Below are 22,997 nucleotides of genomic sequence, written 5' to 3'. Positions count from 1 at the left end.
CTATTAGTACTCCTATGGAGCCTGGGATGAAACTGTCACTACAAGATGACAGTGTTTCCTTTGATGCCACTACATATGCTCACGCTGTTGGGTGCCTTATTTACTTGTGTAATACAAGGCCAGATATTCAGTATGCAGTCTCTCAGTTGAGCAGATTCATGCACAGCCCACGGTTGTCACATTGGCAAGCTGTGAAGCGTGTATTCCGTTATTTGCAGGGTACCTTGTCTCTTGGATTGCTTTATCCTGAGGGGGGTGATATGCAGTTACACGCTTACAGTGATTCAGATTGGGCTGGTGATTTTGATACCAGACATTCCACTAGTGGAAATTGTTTCTTCCTTGGCTCTTCATGCATTTCTTGGCTAAGCAAGAAACAGACCACAGTGGCCACTTCGTCTTGTGAGGCAGAGTACAGAGCAGCCTACACTACTACTGTTGAGTGTGTTTGGCTACGTCGTCTTATGACTGATATGGATATTTCAGTGGAGGAGCCTACACCTATCTATACTGATAGTCAGAGTGCCATTGCTGTGGCCAGGAATCCTGTGTTTCATGCTCGCACGAAACACATTGAGATTCACTATCATTTTGTTCGGGAGAGACTCCAGGCAGGAGATATCAGTCTGATCTACTGTCCTACAGATCAGAATGTGGCAGACATCTTCACGAAGGCATTACCACGTCTGAAATTTGAAGCATTCCGCAATGCTTTGAATTTGTTTCCTTCTGGTGGATGATGTACAGTGATCACATATCACTCCAGGGGGGTTTGTTGGGTTTTATGCTGTGTATGCACCCAGAGGAGTGCTAGTGATCATCAGTAGATTACTGAGGCACTTTTTACTTCAGTTAGTGGAGGTTTTTCCCAGTTTCACTTATATGCAGTTTATAAGTGTTTTGGTCCACCCGGGACATTTATGGCCGGACATGTGAACACTTATCTTTAGGGTCACTATCATGTGGCTATTGTACTTCACTTTTTTATCATTCAAGCATACTGAAGTCGTGTTCTCTCTGTGTGTTGGTTTCCACGCCTGATTGTATCTTCTGTAAACCCTAACCCTAACACCCATTCCCTTCAGTTATGAGACAAGTGCTCGATGGAGAACAAATCCCTAACTTAGTACATCTCAGACTATGGGGAGATAGTACTCAAGTTAAAGGGAATCGATGCATTCCAGACATTGCGAGGCTTTAAAAGAGGCCTCAAAGATGATTACCTTGAGTACGTAGAGCCCTTACAGCCTAAAGACTTAGGAGAGGCAATTAAGTATGCGCAGATATTTGATGACATCAAGCGCCGTAGTGCGCGTGGTGGTTCTAGCAGGGCCGAGGGTAGTGAAAAGAGGTGGTCAGGTCTTACAAGAAAAGGGTTCCGCAGTGATAAACAAGGGGATAGGACGGACCAGGAAGGACAAGGTGGTCATTGGTCTAAAAAACCGCGACCATCCAGGAAGAAAAGAGACACCGAAATCCAAAAGAAAGAGCAATATATTAAACCGCGAAAGGAAAATCGCTGCTTTAATTGCAATGATGTAGGGCACACGAAGGATGAGTGTCCAAAGCCTAAAGCCAGCACGAGTGGCAACGAGCCCAAAAAAGATGGTAAATCGTCTAGGCAGTTGCATACAGTGCAGAGACTCCCTCTCAGTTCCGTAGAGTTCAGAGAGGTGACAGTGTGTCATTGTGATGAGCATCACGCTTGTTCAGTGACGGCAGCCTACTGTAGGTCCGCATGACATGGTGCGCATGTATGGCACCATAGGTGGCCGTAGAGTCACAGTTTTTATTGATGATGGAGCTAGCCACAACTTCTTGAACTACTCGTTAGTCAAGAAGTTGGGGTTGACTGAGACCCGGAGTGATCATGAGTATACTGTTGGCCTAGCCAACGGATATGACAAAACGGTATGGAATACCGTAGTATTGGGGGTCCCATTATCTATGCAGGACTACGAGGCTCCGCTTGACTTTCAGGTCATGCACTTAGCCAGAGCAGACGTATATCTAGGCAGGGAGTGGCTGTATGGCTTGGGCCCTAGTCTAGCTCGGAATTATTTACATAATACGCTATGTTTTGAGCATGAAGGTAGAGTCATTACCCTGCAGGGCGACCGTACTGTGCTCGCCACACCACTTATTTCCTCCATGGAGCTGTGCACAGCGGTCCGTAGAGACCAGATATAGCAGAGGTATATGCTTGTTACCCTCTTTTGAATTCTGTTTCCGTAGATGAAACGATAAATGATGTTTGCGTAGACAAACAAGGAAAACAAGATAGCCTTGGACGAGACCCACTGTTTGAAAACCCTGTTTGGCATGCATGTGATTCAAACAAGAAAAAATCCAAGGTGAATGAGACATTAAAGAAAAAGTACGTAGATCCTTTAATGAATTTATTAGAGGAATTTCAGGATGTTTTTCCTGATGATTTACTAGATGGTTTACCACCATCTAGAGAAGTAGACCATGGCATCGAAGTTATGCCAGGATCAAAACCTATAAGCAAACCTGCTCATAGATTAAGCCACTCCGAGGCACGGGAGGTGGAAAAACAATTGACGGAATATTTGAACAAAGGCTTTGTTCGGCCTAGTTCAAGTCCGTGGGCATCGCCTATTCTTCTGGTAAAGAAGAAAGACGGATCTATGCGGATGTGCATAGACTATAGGGCTCTTAATCAGATAACGATTAAGAACAAGTATCCAATGCCACGCATGGATGAGTTGTTTGATCAACTCTATGGATCGAGATACTTTACAAAAATAGACCTGAGATCAGGATAGCATCAGGTTAGAATTAAACAAGAAGATGTTGCGAAGACAGCATTTAGGACCCGTTTCGGGCATTTTGAGTTTTTGGTTATGCCATTTGGGCTAACCAATGCTCGAGCGACGTTTATGACGCTGATGGACAGTATTTTACGTCCATATCTGGGAAAATTCGTAGTAGTTTTCCTAGATGATATTCTTGTGTACAATAAGACACAGAAAGAACACATAGAGCATTTGCGTCTAGTGTTCGAGTTGTTGCGAAAGCACAAACTATTTGTGAAGAAGAGCAAATGTGAATTTTTTGAAACAGAAATTCACTACCTTGGCCATATTATATCCGCCGATGGTACGCGGATGGAGCCAGAAAAAGCAGAGGCTATTCTTAAATGGCTAGCGTCGAAGAATCTCGAGGAATTGCAGATTTTTCTTGGCATGTCGGGGTTCTACCGACAGTATGTGAAGGACTACGCGAAGATCGCAGTCTTGTTGACTGACCAGTTACGGTCAAAAACAAAAAACATTAGTTGGGGGGAAGCCCAGCAGAAGAGCTTTGATAAGCTCAAGGTGACCGTAGCAGCTGCACCTGTTTTGACTATTGTCGATCCAAATGAGCCGTTTGTTTTGGAAACAGACGCTAGTAATGAGGCCATTGGGGCCGTACTTATGCAAAGGGGACGCCCAATTGCATTTGAGAGTAAAAAGTTAGATCGTGCGCAGCGTTACTACTCGGCTTACGAGCGAGAGTTACTAGCGATAGTTCATGCACTGAAAAAGTGGAGACACTATTTATATGGTGCTACTTTTGAGGTCCGGACGGACCATGAAAGTCTGAAATGGCTTTCAAGTCAAAATGAACTGAAGGGAAGAAAAGCTCAGTGGGCGGAGATTCTACAGGAGTTTGACCTTCAGATACGTTACCAGAAAGGTAAGTATAACGTGGTGGCAGATGCACTTAGTCGCATGCCACAGATTAATGAACGTAGTTTCACAGTCTTCAAGAATGATTTCTTGGAGTCACTACGTGGTTTATGTGAGCATGATCCATCTTTTACAGAGGTCTGGCACGCTATACGCGTACGCACTTCTTCACAGACGCGACCACCTCCTTCGTTGGCACATATTGCTAGTCCGGAGAGACTGGCCGAAGGTGCAACGGGAAGGGAAGCGAGAGTTAGTCCGGAGAGACTAGCCGTGTCTTCTGGGTATAGTTTGGAGCCGGAGAGCTCTGACGTAGGCCCTTCATCACCTTTGACTGCCACGGCTTCAAAGGGGAGTGATAAACTTCGTCGGGGGGAGAAATATGCTAATTACTCCATTGACGACGGGTACTTACTTTACAAGGGTAGAGTATGTGTACCAACTATTGGTGACTTTCGGGCCCAAATTCTTAAAGAAAGTCATGATAGTCCAAGTGCGGGTCATCCTGGGATTTAGAAGACCTATGCACTAGTAAAAAGACAATTTTATTGGCCTAGTTTGTTTAAGGACGTCTAGACTTATGTGCTGAAATGCAGTAAGTGCCAGGTCAATAAACATGAACGTCTTAAGGTTGGAGGACTACTCCATCCGCTGGAGATTTTACAAGGGAAATGGGAAAGCATTTCCATGGATTTCATTACTGGTTTACCCAAGACGAGTCGAGGGAATGACTCGGTGTGGGTGATAGTGGACAGGGTAACTAAAATGGCAAAATTTATCGCCACGAAGAAAACTGTTAAAACGCCAGAGTTGGCAAAACTCTTTATTGAACATCTCTACAAGCTATATGGCCTGCCCGCAGATATAGTGTCGGATAGAGATAGAAAGTTCAATAGTTATTTTTGGAGGGAAGTCTTCAAAAAGTTGGATGCTACTCTGAGTATGAGTACGGCAGATCATCCGGAGTCTGATGGTCAAACTGAAAGAGTTAACCAAATTCTAGAGGATATGTTGCGTTCGTATGTTAGTAAGAAGCAATCTAATTGGGAAGAGTACTTGCCCTTATTGGAGTTTGCCTATAAAAATTCAATCTGTCAAGGACTTCCTTGAAGATATGAATGATATGCTCAGAGCCGTACTTGAGAGCATTCGTAGCGCTCAGGATCGCGCTAAAACTTGTGCAGATAAAGGACGTAGAAAGGTGACCTTTGTAGAAGGTGACTTTGTATTCCTCAAGGTTCCTGCGCAGTCAAAAACCATGAAAACGGGAAAGTGTGATAAACTTTCTCCGAGATATTGTGGTCCTTTTAAAATCCTTAAGAAAATTGGGGACGTAGCATATAAACTTGAGTTACCGGAGAGTTCTCAAGTCCATCCTGTCTTCCATGTCAGTAAACTGAAGAAATCAGTTCACGGGTTAGAGAACGCAGTTTCTCCAGAGATTTTGGTGGACTTAATAGAGCCACCAAAGATACCACATGAACCTGAAAAGATTCTACAGTATCGTGACAGACAAACCCGACATAAAGTGTACCAGGAGGTACTTGTTAAATGGACAGATAGGGATGAGGAGGTAGCTACTTGGGAACACCATAGTGCAATTTCCAAAAGGTTTCCCCAGTTTGTTTTCGAGGACGAAAACTCTTCTTAAGGGGGGGGTAATGTCACGTAGGCTGTAACGCCTATGATGACCGATGGCAGACCGGATGGCCATTTCCGGGGTTCAGTGGGAGAGGACGCCCATGCGGAGTCATGGGCGGCCAGGCTAGTGTGGATGGCAGGCCACACACTATATAGCCTGGGGGATGAGGGGCAATCCTCATTCTTTCTCTATGGCTGGGTGGTGAGCCAGAGGCCGTCCCCTCCTGTGGTAGCGCCCGTAGTGGCGTTACGAGTATCTAACACTCTCAGAGGAATACCACCCACTGGTGCTCTTTCCAGAGCTTCTCAGTCCCAGTGGAGACTGGAGATTTACCCTTCCAGTGACACAGTACTCACCCTCACCTCCAGTGGGCCCCCCATTCCTGCTGGGATACTCGGTCGACTACACTTTCTTCAAGCATCTCCCAGTGGATTCAGCAGCAGAGTTTGAGGAGACTACAGTACCACTGCGAGTTTGTGTGGTATTCGACCATTCCCCCACCACCCCGGAGGATGTAGGAGCCAATGTCTTCTCATTTTTCCAGAGCGTGAGGGCCGTAGTCACCTGGACTGATGTGGGGGTGGGCACCACTTTCCACAAGAAGCAGGCGACATAACATTCTCAGATTCTGCGAGACACCTGTGTTACCGACACCATGGAGGTGGCTTGGCCTATGGTTAGGATGGAGCTCCTGTGCCTTCTCCCGAAGCGGAAGGGGCTGCACTATTCTTCTACTTTGACCTCACCTTTCTCACTGAGAAGGGCATATACAAAGCACCTTCACCGCCATGAGATCTCGCCTGAGAAGGCTCGAGCAGAAGCTTTTGTGCAGTGGAGCCACCTTGCCACCACCATTCGAGGTTATTACCTGGAGCGGCTTTGCCCATGGGAGGACAGCCACTACACCCCCTCGAAGCCAGGTCCAAAGGCGCAGCAGTTGATAGTCTCTGGCCGTTGCACACCACCTCAGCTTCCTGCCATTAGGATTGGCCCATGGAACATCCAAGGCTTGGGAGGTGCGTACTTTCGACAAGGCACACAGAAGATCCGTGAGAAGCTTCAGATGGTTGGTGGTGATCTTGATATTCTCATGGTTCAGGAGCATCATCTCACAGTGGGCAGGACCCGCAGCTGTGGGAAGATCCTTCCCGACAGGAGCCACACATTCTGGTCCCCAGGGGAATCATGGAGGGGTATGCATCTAGGTGAGCCTGACCCTTGTCCCCTTGGTGGAAGAATTAGGCATGATCATCCCCGGTTGCGTCCAGTGGCTGATCCTATGCGTTGGGGAGGATTCGGTCTCCTCAACATCTACGCCCTGGGGAATGGGGCCACTGGAGTACGACCTTCTAGCTTCAGGTGCGACCGGGACTCCCCATGGAAAATTCTTGGAGCATAGGTGGAGACTCGAACATGCTTAAGGATCCCGAGGATTGCAGTGGTGGGTGTCTCCACCTGACAGTCTCTGACCCCGAGGGCGCCACTTGGGAGGAGCTTCTCTTTTACATCCGCGGCGACAACACCTGGCATCTTCCTGACTTAAGCCGTGCTCAAAGCAGCTTCACCTTCTCCCGCTGGCCCACTCTCTCACGTCTTGACAGCTTCTATGTGGATGAGTGGGGCTGCGACAAGGGAGGCATAATTGGCATCCTCGCCGGATGACATTCTCCGATTATGCACCAGTGATTCTCACCCTCACAGAGCTGGGTTAGGCAGACAGCCAGCACTCAGCGAGGATTATGCACCAGTGATTCTCACCCTCACAAAGCCAGGTTAGGGGGTGGACAGCCAGCACTCAGTGAGGATTCTGAACTGCTTGCTTCAAGACCCCTCCGTCTCTGCCCAGATTGAGGAGATTTGGACCTCCCACAGTTCTGCTCCTGGGCAGGCAGCGACGACTTATCTGGATGCCGGGCTACTAGAGACTAGCTCATTCCTTAAGACCTCTGGCCAAAATCGACTCAGGGCATTCAGAGAGCAGGACAGGATAATTCGATGCAGCTTAGCCCCTCTTCAGTGGCTTCAGGAGCACACCCCAGAGAGTCCCTGGGTTCACACCCAAACGGAGGTGGCCTGTACTTTGCTGGAGAGCCTAGAGGAGCAGTGGATACCATGCATGGCTTCCTTCTAGGGACAGGGTCTCCCGTGAGTTTTTTGCTGCCTCAGGACCTCACTTTCGGTGAGAGGGGATTCGAGCTCTTTGCCGGCCAAATGGATCTATTGCATCAGGGCTTCAACAGGTCCAGGAGGTAGCCTCGACTCTCTATAGCTCTCTGATCGCTGCTGAACTAGATTCCCCTCAGAAAGAGGTGGCTTGTCAACGAGTTTGGAGCCATGTTCAGCCTTGTCTTGGAGCACCGCTGGACACACTTGGATTCCCCGTTCTCTGACATGGAGCTAGCAGCCGCATCGGAGGCCCTTACGTGCAGGAAGTGCCCTGGAGAGGATGGCCTGCTGGTTTCCCTCTTCCTTCACCGTTGGGACTTCATGGGAGAATTCCTTCGGGCTGCTTTCAATGAGCTTATGCAGACGGGCTTACTTTGCGCGAGCGCATGTTTGAGGGTCTGATATGCCTTTTCCAGAAGGCGGGTGGAGATCCAACCGTGGAGACCCATCACCCTCTTAGGGATAGCGTACGAGATCCTGGCCAAGGCGATCAGCCTTCCCTCCCAGATTTGATCCAAGCTACTCAGACTGGCTTCATCCGGGACCGTAGCATCTTGGATAACATCTTCACCTTTTGGGAGTTTTACCTGCCTGGATCCCAGGAGTTGTGGCCCTCTACATGGCAGCCAGCCAAGTGTCCTTTTGCAGGGTCGCTGAGGAGAGTGCTTCGCCATTTCCCACTTGGGCTGCTCGCTTGCTCAATCCCCCTTCCTTTTTGTGGCTGAGGCCATGAGCTCCTTTCTTTGAGCGCAGGATATAGGCCTCTAGGGGTTGCACTTGCCAATTCGCACTAAGGAGGAGTTGCTGGATGCAGAGTTTGCAGATTACACTGCTGCCTACTTCACGGTGTCAGAAGGGAACCTCCATCGCTTTGCAACAGTGGTTGAGGAGTTCTGCTTGGCTTTAGGGGCGAGGATCATCTGGCACAAATCATGCAGCTTCTGGGTTAGTAACACTTCCTGCCAGACTTGGCACCCAGCTGACGAGTTTAGATGGATCCCCCATGGCATCTTGGATGTGAGGTGGGCATTGATATTTCAACAGTGAAATAAAGTTTGTTTTTGGAGTTAGAGGAAGGAGGAGAGAAGCAGTGTACGAGTTTAGATGGATCCGCATGGCATCTTGGATGCGAGGTGGGCATTGATATTTCAACAGTGAAATAAAGTTTGTTTTTGGAGTTGGAGGAAGGAGGAGAGAAGCAGGCTGCAGTGTATGAATGATTTCTGTTGAAGATAGGTTAGGGTTTCATTTATCGTCCATTTCCTGCTTTGCATGCGCCCACCCATCTCCTATTTACTGCTCACAACGCCCAAGAGAGCCCCCCCTCCCCTGCGTGCTCCCAATGGCCGCTAGGCCAGAGGGCCTCGCCCCTATAGCGACCAGCTCCCAAAAAAAATCAGTAATGTAGCGTACACCATAGTTGCAAGCATTCGTTGCATTCGTGCATTCGCATTCGAGTTTGCCAAGTTTGCTAAAGAATGCTTCAAACCTTGGCGTAGATGCATTCGTGACATTTACTAGATGGCCAATTTCCAAAAGAAAACCAACTTGGTAGACTAACATGTCAAATTTGGGGCTTTTCTGGGAGAGTTTCAAATTTCAAAAACATCAATAGACACTCTACTTAAAGGTTGTAGGCTTTAGGCTATAGTGGGCTATGGTTGTGGGGTACATCACACACGTTCAAGCTTCTTCACAATGTTGAAACTTGAAAGGTGAATGGCGATTGTACTCCCTGCATTGCAGTTTACTTGAGTGTGATTCCCAACATTCGGCAACGTTTTAATTCAGTACGCTTTGATGAGCCATGCCACCCAATGTTTAGTATTTACACGCTACCAAAGAAAAACCTAAAACATGGCCGGCCACCCAAATTTTTAAGTTGCAAAAAAGGTCAAGTTTGCAATGTGTTGCAAACGTGAGAATGCAGCAAACGTTTGCTAATCTATACAAACGAGAAACATCCCCAACATGTTTCCATTGTGGAGTAAAGTATCACTTCATAAGGAACTACCCTATCAAACTCCCTCCCCCCCTTAACCACCGACCAACTATCCTGACCCTAAAGAGGATAGCCAGGGGTTTCAAACGGTTGGGAGAAGAGGTAGAGGACAAGGATGCAATCAAACTGGTAGAAATATTCCTAGGAGGAGAAATTACAATAGATTCTCCCCACTCTTGATAGGTATAGTTGACCCTATTGCCAAAGAAGCCTCAAGTGAAGATGAGGAAGTAGAGATTCCTAGTACACAATTTCATGAAAGTGACCTTGAAAAGGAGCTTGAGGCTATGCACTTCCAAGATGCCTCCCTGGTTAATTCGGATGCAGGCCCTTGACAAGCTGAGGAAGAATCCCTACCAGGAGGGAAAAAATCCCCTTCTCTATCTGTTGTCAAACAAAATATAAGCTGAATCCCTCGCCCTTAAAAGGAGATGGTCCTAAGTAGGTGGGATGAACTCTCCCCTCCCCACATAGAAGAGAACCCAAGACTCTGCTAAACTCCCTCCTAAAAATGAGAGAACATGAGAAACATGACCCTTATATCTTACAATACCAAAGGGCTTATTGACTTTAATAGAGCTAGAATTGTTAAAGATTGGATGTATCAAATGAACATTTATCCGGATTTTATCTGCCTACAAGAAGTTAAAATGGTACGATACCGTATGGATTCATACGGGTTTTTTCAGGAAAAAAAAATTCCCCGATTTTTTTTTTCAAAAATAAAAATTTTCCCCCCAAAAAAATAATTTTGTAAGGTAATGGTCTTTTTTTTTGCTTATCTATGGCTGTTTAAGCTTATCTATGGCTGTTTAAGCTTCCTCTATACTATGATGCTTCCCTCCTTTCTAAAATACTCCATATCTGGACTTGGAAATACCTAAGTTTATAAGTATTTTTTTAAAACACCGTATTTTATCGTACGATAAGAAATTTTTTTATATTGTACCGTATTTTTCCGTACGGTACAATACCGCATTTTTCCGTACGGTATCGTATCGTACGAACCGTATGGTATTGTACCTCACAACTATGCTCAATCATATAATGAGTGTGTGGAGTATAACGTACTAGTAGCCCTTAGAGGGATGACGTGGCTGCTAACACACTAAGGGTGTGTTCTCATGGGAAAAAAACCCCGCTAGCACAAGGTAAAAATTACCCGTGATCAGCTCTGTTCACACTTGAACTTCCTGGAGGCAAAAGGCTGACAAACCCCCCTGAAGTGGATGGCATGAACGGATATAGAGTGTAGCAGACTACCCTGGTAGACCTTAAGCAAGGGGCTTAACAAGAAGTCTTTGTAGGTTTTGTAAAATTTTGCAGGTAGACCATCAAGTCCTGGACTCTTACCATTCTGCATTGCATCAATTGCATCCTCAAGCTCTCCCATGGTTATATCTTCTTCTAGAATGGCTGAGAGACTCACAGGTACTGTTTTCTTCTTGCAATCTGAAATGAGATACATTGCTTCTTTTCTATCCTCTGTGTATTCATCCTGTGTCCCGAAGATGGCTGAGAAGTGATCTTTGACAATCTCCATGTTCTCTGCTATTGATTCTTCATTTCAACCTCGTTTATCCCTTAGCATAGGGATATGACCTATTATAGCCTTTTTCTTTAGAAGAGAACATTTCTCTAGAGGGTCTATCCATCTTCCCTTAGCATAGGGATATGACCTATTGCAGCCTTTTTCTTTAGAAGATAACATTTCTCTGGAGGGTCTATCCATCTTCCCAGCCCACCACTCTCATAGATAGAGTTTGATGTGCTGGCACTAAATCTCTTCCTCCTTCCTTACTGCAGCTCTAACTTTGATCAAGTCCTGTTCTACCTGTCCTTGATTGATTTTTGTTTCTAGTGTTTGCAGCCCTGATATTTTTTAGCTTTCCTGTCTATCCTCATTTTGGTGACCTCCTCCTTGATGTTCAGAAGCACCTTCTGTGAGTCTTTAACAACTTGCGATAAGGTTTTTGTTGGATATTTGTGGACAAGAAAATGTTGGTGCTAGATTTTCTTTAGCATCCTTCTCACTGTAGGAAGTTGGAAGAGCTTAGGGTCTGTATGAAACCAGCGTGCTCTGACCTTCTGTGCCCCTTGAGACACAGTACACAAAATTGGGTAATGGTCAGAGAGAGTGATACTGTGTTGGACTTTTACTTTTGCATTTAGGAATAGGTTACTGATACTTATGGATGTGTAGCACCTATCTAGCCTTGCTTTTCTTAGCTGAGTGCCTACACGACCATTGTCCCATATAAATTCATTATCACAGGCGAAGTCTTGCAGAGCGTGGATGCCTTTTAGGTCCATCCACTTGTTTCTTTCCAGGCCTCGAATTGTCTGCGACTCTACCCCATGCCCATTAACCTATCCTTGGGAGACTCTACCATATTGAAGTCTCCGACCAGTATTATTAGATCAATGAAATGCATCATCGAGCTCCACAATTCTGGTTTTGAGGCATAAGTACCGATTAGCATAGACTGAGATAATCACCAGTTTGTGATTGTTCTCTTTAAGATGAATAACTACCCATCTATTTAAGGGATCCATCTCATGATGTTTAACTACTGGCCTCCATTGCTCACCTACTCCTATTGCGATCCCCCCCCTCCTGGGGAATGGTTAGAGTTCAACCAAGAATGTTTCATGGATTTGACCCGCCGTAAGGTATTCCGTACGATAAGCCGTCATACGCCGTACGGAAACAACCCTGTGATTGAGTACACTCCAACTATCGCCATTGTTTCTGTTGCTCTCTGAGCTTGTGTGTGTGTGTTTTGTCTGTGAGTCTGTGTAGAGCATCTACCTTCACATCCAACATGCCTTTCCTCAAGGCACATGATTGGTGCCCAATCCCACCTCCCTTGGTGAGGCCGGCTCTATGGGGAGCCAGCTCAAACTCTGGACACGTGGTACAGAGCTACCAATGACTCTTGGAGCCGAGACACAACACAACCCTTTGGGCACCCTGAGAACCCCAACTAGTTCCGCACCAAAACAACAGTACTTGGTGACTTTGCCAGAAGACTCCGAGAGTGCGGACAAGGAGAGCAATATGATTCATATGGATATCTAGAAAATCCTTTAGCCATTGACTATGCCTCTTTGTTCGAAGCTACGGTGCCAACAAAGAGCAAGAGACTTCAATAACAGGTTATATAGGCCATGTTTCACCCACAACCTGAGCCCCATTGTGGATTCCCACCAAGCTGTATAGTTGTTCAAGGCTACTAGGAAGGGACAACAGCTTGGATCCCCACCAAGCTGTTAGCTGTTAGTAGCTCAAGGCTACTACGAAAGGACAACAACTTGGATCCACACCAAGCTGTTAGTAGCTCAAGGCTACTAAAAAGCGAGCCCTTCCATTTTGGTCTTGAAAACTAAACCGTCAATAAAAGGATCTTTCTTTAGGAAAAAGAAAAAGGAAAAAAAAGAACTATCCACTCATGTGAAAAAGTAAGAGCATGCAACAAATTAGATTCCATCACGGTTTGGCAAAGACCTCGAAAAAGTAAGTATTATTAATTAGGGGGTTTATAAAAAAAGTACAAAAAAGTGGTTGAAAGTAAGTGTCACGACTTAGGGTTTGTGAAGTCAAGACTATTGAGCCCCACCAGTGTGTGTGCGAATTCAGATTTTGAATCCCAATTAGCAAAAGCCTCTTGACACCACTTGACAACCCCATGATCATGTGAAGTGAAGACTATTGAGCCATTCCCGGACCCACCAATGTGTGTGCAAATTCAGATTAAGCAAAAGCTTCGTAACATCACTTGACAAACCCACGGTCATCTGTTGGCAAAGGAATGGAGCACCCATTAACCTTGGGCCCGAGTCCCGGCACTATCCTCCCTTGGGGGATCTTGGATAATGCGCTCCTATTTATCTTCCAGCCTTACTAATGGTGGCGGATAAAATCCTAGCCATCCCAGTGGCTTCACTTGCTCAAAGTCATCATTGCCGACCAACTCCACGTTGTTACTACCAGATGACTTCACGGCCACTGACTCCATATATCTCTAGTGCGCATGAAACGTGCATGCTAACTTGGAGAGAAGCAGTGAGACATAAAAGTGACGGTTACGGGCTGGAAAGAAGTGAAAGGTTAAAGAAATGATTTTAGGGTGGACGAGAGGGCAGAGAAAGTTTTTGAACTTTTTGAGACCAAGAGCTTGGAGATGTACCTACAATCTGAATGTATGAGACAACAAGAAGGGTGAGACTGAATTTATAGGGGTATTGAGGTTAAAAAAAAGCACTCTTGGCTTTAGTTTTGTGCTTTTGGCAAAGCTCAGGCTGAGACTGAATTTATAGGGGTATTGAGGTTTAAAAAAAGCACCCTTGGCTTTAGTTTTAGTTTTGTGCTTTTGGAAAAGCCCCCTCCCACTTTAGCACCAAAAAAAGCTCACTTATGCTTTTTTTTAAAAACTCCTTCTTTTTCCCGTTTTATCATTCATGCCTCTTTTAGCTTGCCTTCTCCCACATGGCTGACTTGTGCACAACCTTACATATATGGAGCCCTCCTCTTCTCGCTGTCTAGACTGCCTGCCCGACTTGCCTAGGCTCACTGCCCGTGTGCCCTGCATGCTTTGTTGGTGGGTGATCTAGGCCTCGCTGTGTGGCCTGCACGGTTTGATGGGCTGTGCTTATGTGTGCTGGCCTATGCAGACCTGTGCGCAGATGGGCCAGTTTTACCTTGGCCGGCCATATTTCTGGCCCGTGCGCAGGCAGTCTGGCACCGCCAAAAAGAGTCGATCCTACTACCCCTCTTTGCTGCCCTTAGGCCTAGCCGTATGGGGCTGGTTGGGTAGGTCTAGCCGCCTTTACTGGCCCCCCCTTGGCTGGCTTTGGATAGGCTCAGCTGGCCTACATAGGTGACCCCTTACGGGCTGGCCTTGGGCCATAGCCCTAGGACCCCAACCCCTTCATGTGCTTGGGCTACCATCCGCTCCCTCTCCTTGTGCGATGCAGCCACACACGGTTCTTTTCTACCTGTCCATATCTGCCAACAAAATAGGGCAAAAGCAAGGGCAAAAAACTACCAACAGTGTCATGGTTTGTGCTCATCTAGGAGGCAATTCTCAGCCTGCAGGATGGTGCTTTTTTACCTTCTTTCCTTCCCTATGCGCATCCATGCTTAGGGCTCTTGCTTTTCCTTCTCTCCCACACGTTGATGCAGGGAAACCAGCCCACATGAGGGTAATTCAAAAGAGTTATTTTCATCAATTTTGATTTTATGCAAAGAGAGATACATAAAAGATTTATCGGGCTCTATGTTGTCAAATCTACGCTCTGATACCAATGTAAGGTCTCCATAGACCACGCCCAAGGATCATCTCACCTAGAATCAGAACCCTAATGAGGTTTCATAGACCTGACATTATACACATCGCATGAACGTGATAGATTGTAGAGTCCTCCAGATTCACTCCCTAGCCCAAGTTTCGATTGTCACAAGCGTACTTGGTACCAATGCCCCCAACCTAGCATTCCGTACCACTAGGCCGAACCAACCTTTCAGCTCCATGGCCATGAGGTCTTGCATGCCCTTGGTAGCCCTCATGTATTGTGTGGATACCTCAATAACTCATATGTCCCCCTACGGTCACTTATATAGCAATAACTTGGCTATTATTGGCTGTTGTTGCTTTAATTGTAAGATTTCCTACTTTCTTTATTAGCTTTTATCCATTATTAGCCATAGGCAATTAGTTATAACTCTTAGTCAATCTAGACCTCATTGTGCTAGCGCCCTTACCCCATGTGTGAACTCTCTAGGTCCCCACGCCCCAACTAAACCTTAACCCTAACTTGGGTAAGTCCACGTTACTTATATAGGAATAACGTGGCTATTATTGGTCGTTGCTTTAATTGTAAGATTTCCTACTTTCTTTATTAGCTTTTAGCCATTATTAGCCATAGGCAATTACTTATAACTCTTAGTCAATCTAGACCTCATCGTGCTAGCGCCCTTAGCCCATGTGTGAACTCTCCAGGTCCCCACGCCCCAACTAAACCTTAACCCTAACTTGGGTAAGTCCACGTCCCTATCCCTAACCCTAGGCGTGTCCGGACATAACAATCGCTCTGGGAAGCGTTGGTACAGTGACCCTTCCTTAGTGATGGTTACTCATGCTGTGTGGTGCCTATGGCTATATGGTGGATGCGCTATCATATATCTACATTGGGACCCTGGCGAGTGGGAATGGATTACTATTGCTAACCCCATGAGGAGCGTACCTTTCTTCAGCTACATTGTGTGTAACGCCAGGTTACTCATGCTTGGACAAACCCAAAGAATTATTTCTCTTAGGCCTAATGGCATATAACTTTACACCCCCCATTCAGAGGAGATTCGGCAGAGATTTCGGCACTCGTACTTACAGGAGGAGCCAGGTATACTACTTCTTTTGGTTGTTTCTACACGATGGATTGTCCACCAACTAGTGGAGATCTATTTTTGGCATGGACCCCTCTTGTCCTAGATGCCCAGCTCCATCCGAAACAATGTGTCATTCCTTATGGCAGTGTAGAGGAGCACATAGGATCTCCAAGTTGTGAAGCTTTTGCTTGAAGTAAAGCAACCTAGTTGTGTTTGTTGCTTCGTACATGCTATGGAGGGTCTCCCACGCCTCCAATGGGGAACTGCCGGTACTTATGTGTGGAATGAGATGATCGACATGCTGATCATGCACAACGGCCTTTGGGCTTTACAATCAAACTCATGTTCTTTTTGTTGCATTTCAGCAGCAATGGCTGCTTGCCTCTCCTTCTTTTCGGGTGTTGGTGCCTCATCATCAATGGATGAACCCTCTTTTGCATCAATTGCCTTCCTCCTATAGCTCTTCCATATAGGAGTACAAGGTCTTTTCTCCACACCGATTGTAATCTCCCGTAGGTCCTTTAAGACCATCAAATCCTTCATCTTGAACTTCCATCTGGTAATTTTTACCATCTAGCTTGCTATTCTCGGCAGGCAACACTAGGGTTCTTACCCATTTTTGTGTATTCACTTGAACAATGGAGCAAGGTGAAGTATTTTCTAAGCAATAAACTTGAGAAGGGCCACGGTCTCATGCCAGACTTGATGCCAATACGGGCGGAGCATGTACAAATCCACGCATCTATTTATATGGTCTTGTTCTTGCAAGGTTGTCTTTTTGTTCTATGCCATCTCTAAACCCCGGGATTGTGCTCGGTCACACTTGTAACTAGGACTCTTGCCATCATCCCACCTATGTGAACCTCCCACGCCGGAGGGCTGGAGTGGTGGAAAGCTAGTGAAAACCCCATTTTCCTTTATTTTCTGGCGAGGAAATGCTCAACAACCAGGTCTCTTTTTTATATTTGCAGGTTGCAGGTCCACACTTCATTACAAATGGCCGGCGGGCACTTTATAATTTTTGTGTTCTCACTACACGAGTAATGGGCGCCAGTCCTTGATGATGGAAAAACAAAGACAAACGGCTCCTTGACTTTACGTAAGGTTTTATAACCTTACGTAGCTAAATTTATAGGCCTTGCATGCTTCTGTGCGCCGCCTGTTGAACCGATGCAGCCGCCTTCACCTACTGCCCGAGCCCTTGCTTCACTTGTAGCCGACACATTCATACTCGATGAGGCCCCTTGATCCACCCCACCATATCCGGCTATCATCTCTTGCACAATTGACCACCGCCAGCCAATGCAGTATCTGAAGTTTAACGATTTCCTTCAAAGCACTCGATCTCTTCTGTTATATTGATGCGGTTGCAAACACACTCTCTAAGAGTCTTCCCATTTGTACCACTAGTGAGCAGAATGGATATTGCATGGACTAATGGAAATGATTGAGGAGAATCTCCTAGCGGAGGCTGTTTACTACATCCTTGATCTTATCAGGGGAATATTTTCTAGGGTGTGAAACTTTGGTAGATGTAATCTCTGCTCATATAGATTTATTTATGTTTTTTTCTTCCTTTTTGTTTTGTGTTCCAGGTATTTGTACTTTCATGTACCCATGTGGCACCTTCTCAGATGTAGCAGCTTTTGCTTCGGAGGGAAAAGTTTGTGAGTACATGTTGTTGCTTAGATTGTCTTTTGAATATTGCTCATTAGTATGACTATGGTGTCCATCATATTCTCATAGATCATTTTGATTTGGTCTCTTTCTGCGTGTTTGTGGGTAACCAATGTAATTGTCATCAGTTGACATAGAAGCTGTATTTGTGTTGTGATCATGAAGTATCTTCTTTTCTCTAATCACACGTGTGTGTGTGTGTGTGTCACAACAGCTCCTGAAGATGCATGCAATGATCTTATGACCTACTCATTAATGCTATGCTGTTTTTGCTACACTTGTTGCTTCAGGCAGAAGTTGCGTAAACGCTACAACATCAAGGTAATGCTTCCAATCATAGTGTATAAGTAGTCTGCTTGATGGAGTTATCCATTCCAAACCTAAAATCCTAAAGCTTAAGATTATTCAAGGTTAGCATTAGAGCGGATTTCAGAAAGGTCGAACACCATTGATCTGTCTTTCCAGGGAGGATGCTGTGAAGATCTGTGCGCTCATGTGATGTGCTTCTGCTGTGCTCTTATTCAAGAATGGCATGAGATTCTTGCTCGCGATGGAGATAGTATGGCAGGCCTTTATGCTCTCTGCAACCACTCAGCTGCATAGATTTTGGAAAATATTCAAAACATTGACACCGCAGAATAATGCTGCAAGTGCAGAAAATCTATACACACACACCCATGAACTTTTTCATAATAGCAAGAGCCATTTCTAACACTCATTTGTATTCTTGTGCAGGCTTCAAAATGAGCCCTCCTCCTGCCCAAACCATGGAAAGAGGGGAATAAAAGATTCAAGTATTCTTATATCCTATGTATGAAAAAATCCTTCATCCAAAAAACAGTCTCACATCCTTTTCATTGCCTTGGGCCCCCCTCTTTGGGACAATAACATGGAAAAAACAGAAGACATTTGTAGCTCTTTTTCAATCCCGTATGAACGGTATGCATTTTGTTTGACTCCATTTTAGAACATGTGGGCCTTTGCGCATCTATCCCACCCATTGAAACTTCTAATGCTGGGTTACTCACGAAGAGACTCGTCCATTGTGAGATTTGTACACATGCACACCTTTTTCTTAAGCAACAATGTTATATTTAATTTTTAAAGAATATCTCTGTTACATATATATTAATAAGATAGCTAAGTTACATGGTGCATCTTTGTACATTACACTAGCATATTGAAAAAGTGCCATTATCTATGTAGGATGGCAAGACTAAGTATCTAGCAGATGTACGTTACGTTCCAAATATTACAAAAAACATGGTTTCTGTTGGAAAAATGGTTGAGAAGGGCTTGCAAATGAGGTTTAATTCTTATGGATGCTTTGTAGAAGACTTGAATAATAATTGTTGCAAAAATGGTAGAATGTTTACCTTGGATGTAAGCATGCCTGAGATAAATGCTGCAATGTCTCCACATGGAACCAATGTCATTTGTTGATATCAACATTTGACACGACTGTATCGGACATGTGAATATATAGTGACAAAAAAAAATGTAAGCCTAGAATATTGTGGCCGGATTACCGAAGTCTAAAGTTGATGTTTTGCATAAAATCTGTGAGGCTTGTTAATTAGGTAAGCTAGGCAAGTCATTTCCATGTAATGCAGAAGTAGGCAAGAGAGCTTTGGAAATAATCCACTCTAGATGATGTTTGGACTACCAAAACAACTAGAATATTGTGGCCGGATTACCGAAGTCTAAAGTTGATGTTTTGCATAAAATCTGTGAGGCTTGTTAATTAGGCAAGCTAGGCAAGTCATTTCCATGTAATGCAGAAGTAGGCAAGAGAGCTTTGGAAATAATCCACTCTAGATGATGTTTGGACTACCAAAACAACGTATTGGAGGATGCCATTATCATGTGAGCTTCATTGATGACTACACCTAGACGATGTGGATGTATTTCATGAAATATAAACGTGAGGTGTTTACTCATTTTCTCATATTCAAAGCGATGGATGAAAAGGAGAAAGGATTGCAGATATATTCACGCAACCATATCTGTCATCAGCAGAATGGGGTTGCAAAAAAGAAGAACATGCATATTGAAGAGATAGCACGTGTCATGCTAAATGAGAAGAATATGCCAGATTTCTTTTGAGCTAAAGTAGTGTTAACCTTTCCGCTTAACATTACCTTTCGCACGTGGTTATACCCCTTTTTTTGTAATTTATCCTTCTTGTAAGTTACGCAATGAGTTGATTGTATAAGAGACAAGGGATGATCGAGCTTACGGCTTGTGTAACATTGGTCATGACGAGGAATAGATGTACAAAGAGCTAGAGAAATTAGGAAGACTAGTTTTGGGCTCCCAATTGTAAATGGGCGGCCAGACATTGTAATTATGAGCTCTTGTATATAAGACATTTTTATGGAATATGAAAAGTGACAATCCCATTTGTTTCATTTGAGTTTGCCTTCTCTCTCTTTCTCATTTGAGCTTGTGAATGCATATTTGCATGTTGTCTAACTTGACATTGCAATTATGAGCTCTGTATATAAGACATTTTATGGAATATGAAAAGGGACAATTCCATTTGTCTCGTTTGAGTTTGTAGACCTTCTCTCTCTCTCTCTCTCTCTCTCTCTCTCTCTCTCTCTCATTTGAGCTTGTGGATCCATGTTTGTTTATTGTTTAACTTGCTTGCATGTTTAATTGTGAGTGTATGTAAGTAGGGATGGTAATGCTCTCCTTTCTTCTCCTCTCTACCTTCTCTTTGCTATCTACCATTGTCTTTTTGCATACCAGTTGCATGAAGTAGAGATTGAACTCTCCTTTCTTCTCCTCTCTACCTTCTCTTTGCTATCTACCATTGTCTTTTTGCATACCAGTTGCATGAAGTAGAGATTGAACTCTCCATAGCTTCCTCCTTGTTCTTTACCTAGCTATTGGATCTCTTCTTGGGTAACACAGGAAGAGGTGGAGTGAGCCTCTAGTGGCTTCACATCGAGGAGTTAAGCCTCATAGGGTTGGCTAAGTGCTACTCTCCGAATTCGACGCTTGTATGCATCTTTCCTCTCTTCTTTCTCTCTTGTGTGGAAGGTAGCATGTTATCCTTAACATCTTTGGTGCCGCTCCTGGGGAAGGCATTTGGCTTAGGGTCCTCCACTCAATTCATGTGCTATACATTTGATTAGTCCAATTGGAGTGTAAATCGATCAGTTGGTTGCTTAATCTTGTTTTGTTTTGTTTTTTGATGGAGATTACTCGGAGCTTTGGAGGTTAATCGAGCATTGAAATGTTCGACTCTTCACATAGAGCAGGAGAAGCAAATGAGTGCTCTCATCTTTGCTCTTAACATTCAAGCAAAACCTTCATTTTCTTTGCTTTTTTTTTAAAAAAAGTTTGTATTTTAGCTTTATTTATAAATTAATCTTAATTTGTTAGTGTTAATCATGTATTGTAGGCACCAATAGTTAGGTAGCTAGGGGCTATCTCTAGCCATCTATTGAAACAAAAACACCAAAAACACTAGAAAACACTTGAATCAACAAGTGTTTGAGGAAAATTCCAAGTGAAACTGCATTCTGTCTGGTTGTTTTGAGAAGCGAACACCCGTTCCCTTATCAAGCCACGGCCATGGCACATGCCACGTCCGTTCCCTTCCTCAACAGACCAAATCCAGCAAGATCTTTTGCCTAAATGTGCCGGATGTATTAAAATAAAAACAATTGCATTTAATTGAGCATAAATTGCATTGAAGTGCATTTAGTCTAGGGGGTGTAACTAGACTGTCAGAGAATATTCAAGGGGCTGTGAGACTTGAAGCCATAAATCCCCAGACAAATTTTGAAAAATTTTCAGATCTGATAGTGTCACAGCCATTCCAAAAGTGCCACACCCGTTTTGAACGTGCCACGTCCATTCCCTTCTCATCTCAAAGTGAACGTCCGTTCCTGAGTTCAGTCTCGCAAGCGAACACCCATTCTAGAGTTCAATTGCAAGCGCACGCTCATGTCTTTCCTTTCGTCCCCAGATTTTGGAAGGGAATGCCCGTTCCTTTCTTTTTCTAAAAGCGAACGTTCATTCCATTCAGCTCTTGAGCGAATGTCCGTGGCAAGTTTGCCATGCCCGTTCCACTCTGAATCCAACTTTGAATGTCCGTTCCCTTCTCCTCCAAAGCGAATGTCCGTTTCCTTCTTTTATCTTGAAAGTGCACGCCCATGCCATTCCGCAAGTGAACGTCCGTTCTCTGCCTATCCGTATGCTTCTCTGCCTGAGAAGCATACGGCCGTTCGTTCCACGTTTTGAAAGTGTACGCCCGTTCATTTCGAAGCGTACGTCCGTTCCATTTTAAAAAAAAAAATCACAGAGGAGTTCTTCACACATGTTCCATATTTCCATGCGCCTACGATCGGGTAGATTAGTGTGAAATAACCCTCTTTTTCGATGAAGCAAAATCTTAGGAAGCTCCTTCGCTTATAAGATCAGACCCATCGGTCAATACTGAGTGGAGTCAAATAGTGCTTGTCTTTGACATCACAAAGCGAAGACCACCCAAGCACTGGATGAGGGACTCCATTTCTCGAAAACAGGAGAGCAAGAACTTCAGTGTATGAACAGACCATCTGTCCAAGAGGAAGGTCCTACCTCTCCCACACATTCACAGAGAAGCCTTGCTTCAAGGCTCCGTAATTGTATCCTAGGAAATACACAGTTAGAAGAACCGCAACCCAGGGTGAGAGGCATGTACCAACCCCAAGAAAGCGATCCTACTCCGTCTCTAGAGCCTAGAGCGGAAGTAGAGCAAAGTGAAAGCCAACAAACCCAAACAGAACCACCAGTCTGGAGAGCTGTGCCTGTTTCAGGTATAGCTAACCAGTATAGGGTCCAAGGACCGGTACAAAGTCTAGGGCCAAGTCCATCATCTCAAGGACAAGGAATGTTGCACCAAGGGGAAAGGGTCTACCTAGGATCTTCACATGCACTTGGTCCACCTCCTATATATCAGCAGTACCCACCACAAGGAGTTTACCTTGGGTACCACATGGGACCACAAGAGGTATACATTTGAACCCACCAATCAGACAGGGGCCTCCTATGGTATATTATCCTCCTGGCCCCGCTCCTCCACCAACCCTTCCTCAAATTGCTCCTGTTCTAGCCATGGCAGGGGCTGACACACCCGAAGTGTTGAGATTGGCCACGGAAATAGGGAGGGGGTGGCTCCTGGTAGTATCACACCTTCAGCACTAGTGCAACCTACATTGTACCAAGGGTAGAGCGGAATAAACCCGCTAACATCTTGAAACTTATCATAAAATTTAATGGGACTTGAGATCCGATCCCCCATTTAGAGATGTTTAATCAAATTTGCGATGCCTTTGGCCATGTTGAAGATTAGGTCAAGGTGAGTGCCTTCGGGCAGGACAATGGTTTTGGTCCTTGAAGATTGAGGATAAGGCCACCTTTGAAGCTTTG

The 22,997-nt window shown here is 44.9% G+C and overlaps 1 protein-coding gene across 2 annotated transcripts in view; it reads left to right on the top strand.

Annotated features, from left to right (window-relative positions):
- Window positions 1–18,679, top strand: part of LOC147609648 (protein MID1-COMPLEMENTING ACTIVITY 1-like) — a 66,034-nt gene extending 47,355 nt beyond the window's left edge. The window contains exons 4-7 of one of the 2 annotated variants that reach the window (XM_086788013.1): window positions 17,489–17,560; window positions 17,785–17,891; window positions 18,036–18,134; window positions 18,306–18,679. In XM_086788013.1, the coding sequence (XP_086644139.1) occupies window positions 17,489–17,560; window positions 17,785–17,891; window positions 18,036–18,134; window positions 18,306–18,317 (290 nt within the window). In that variant the 3' untranslated portion in view covers window positions 18,318–18,679. The remainder of the gene's footprint in view (window positions 1–17,488; window positions 17,561–17,784; window positions 17,892–18,035; window positions 18,135–18,305) is intronic. The other variant, XM_086788012.1, reaches the window with a different exon arrangement.
- The last annotated feature ends 4,318 nt before the right edge of the window (window positions 18,680–22,997 follow it).

Source organism: Cibotium barometz, chromosome 51, assembly GCF_041138505.1.
Source record: "Cibotium barometz isolate CiBa-2024 chromosome 51, ASM4113850v1, whole genome shotgun sequence".
Taxonomy (NCBI): domain Eukaryota; kingdom Viridiplantae; phylum Streptophyta; class Polypodiopsida; order Cyatheales; family Cibotiaceae; genus Cibotium; species Cibotium barometz.
Note: the sequence above shows the minus strand (reverse complement) of the source record. Positions and strands in the feature narration are given on the sequence as shown.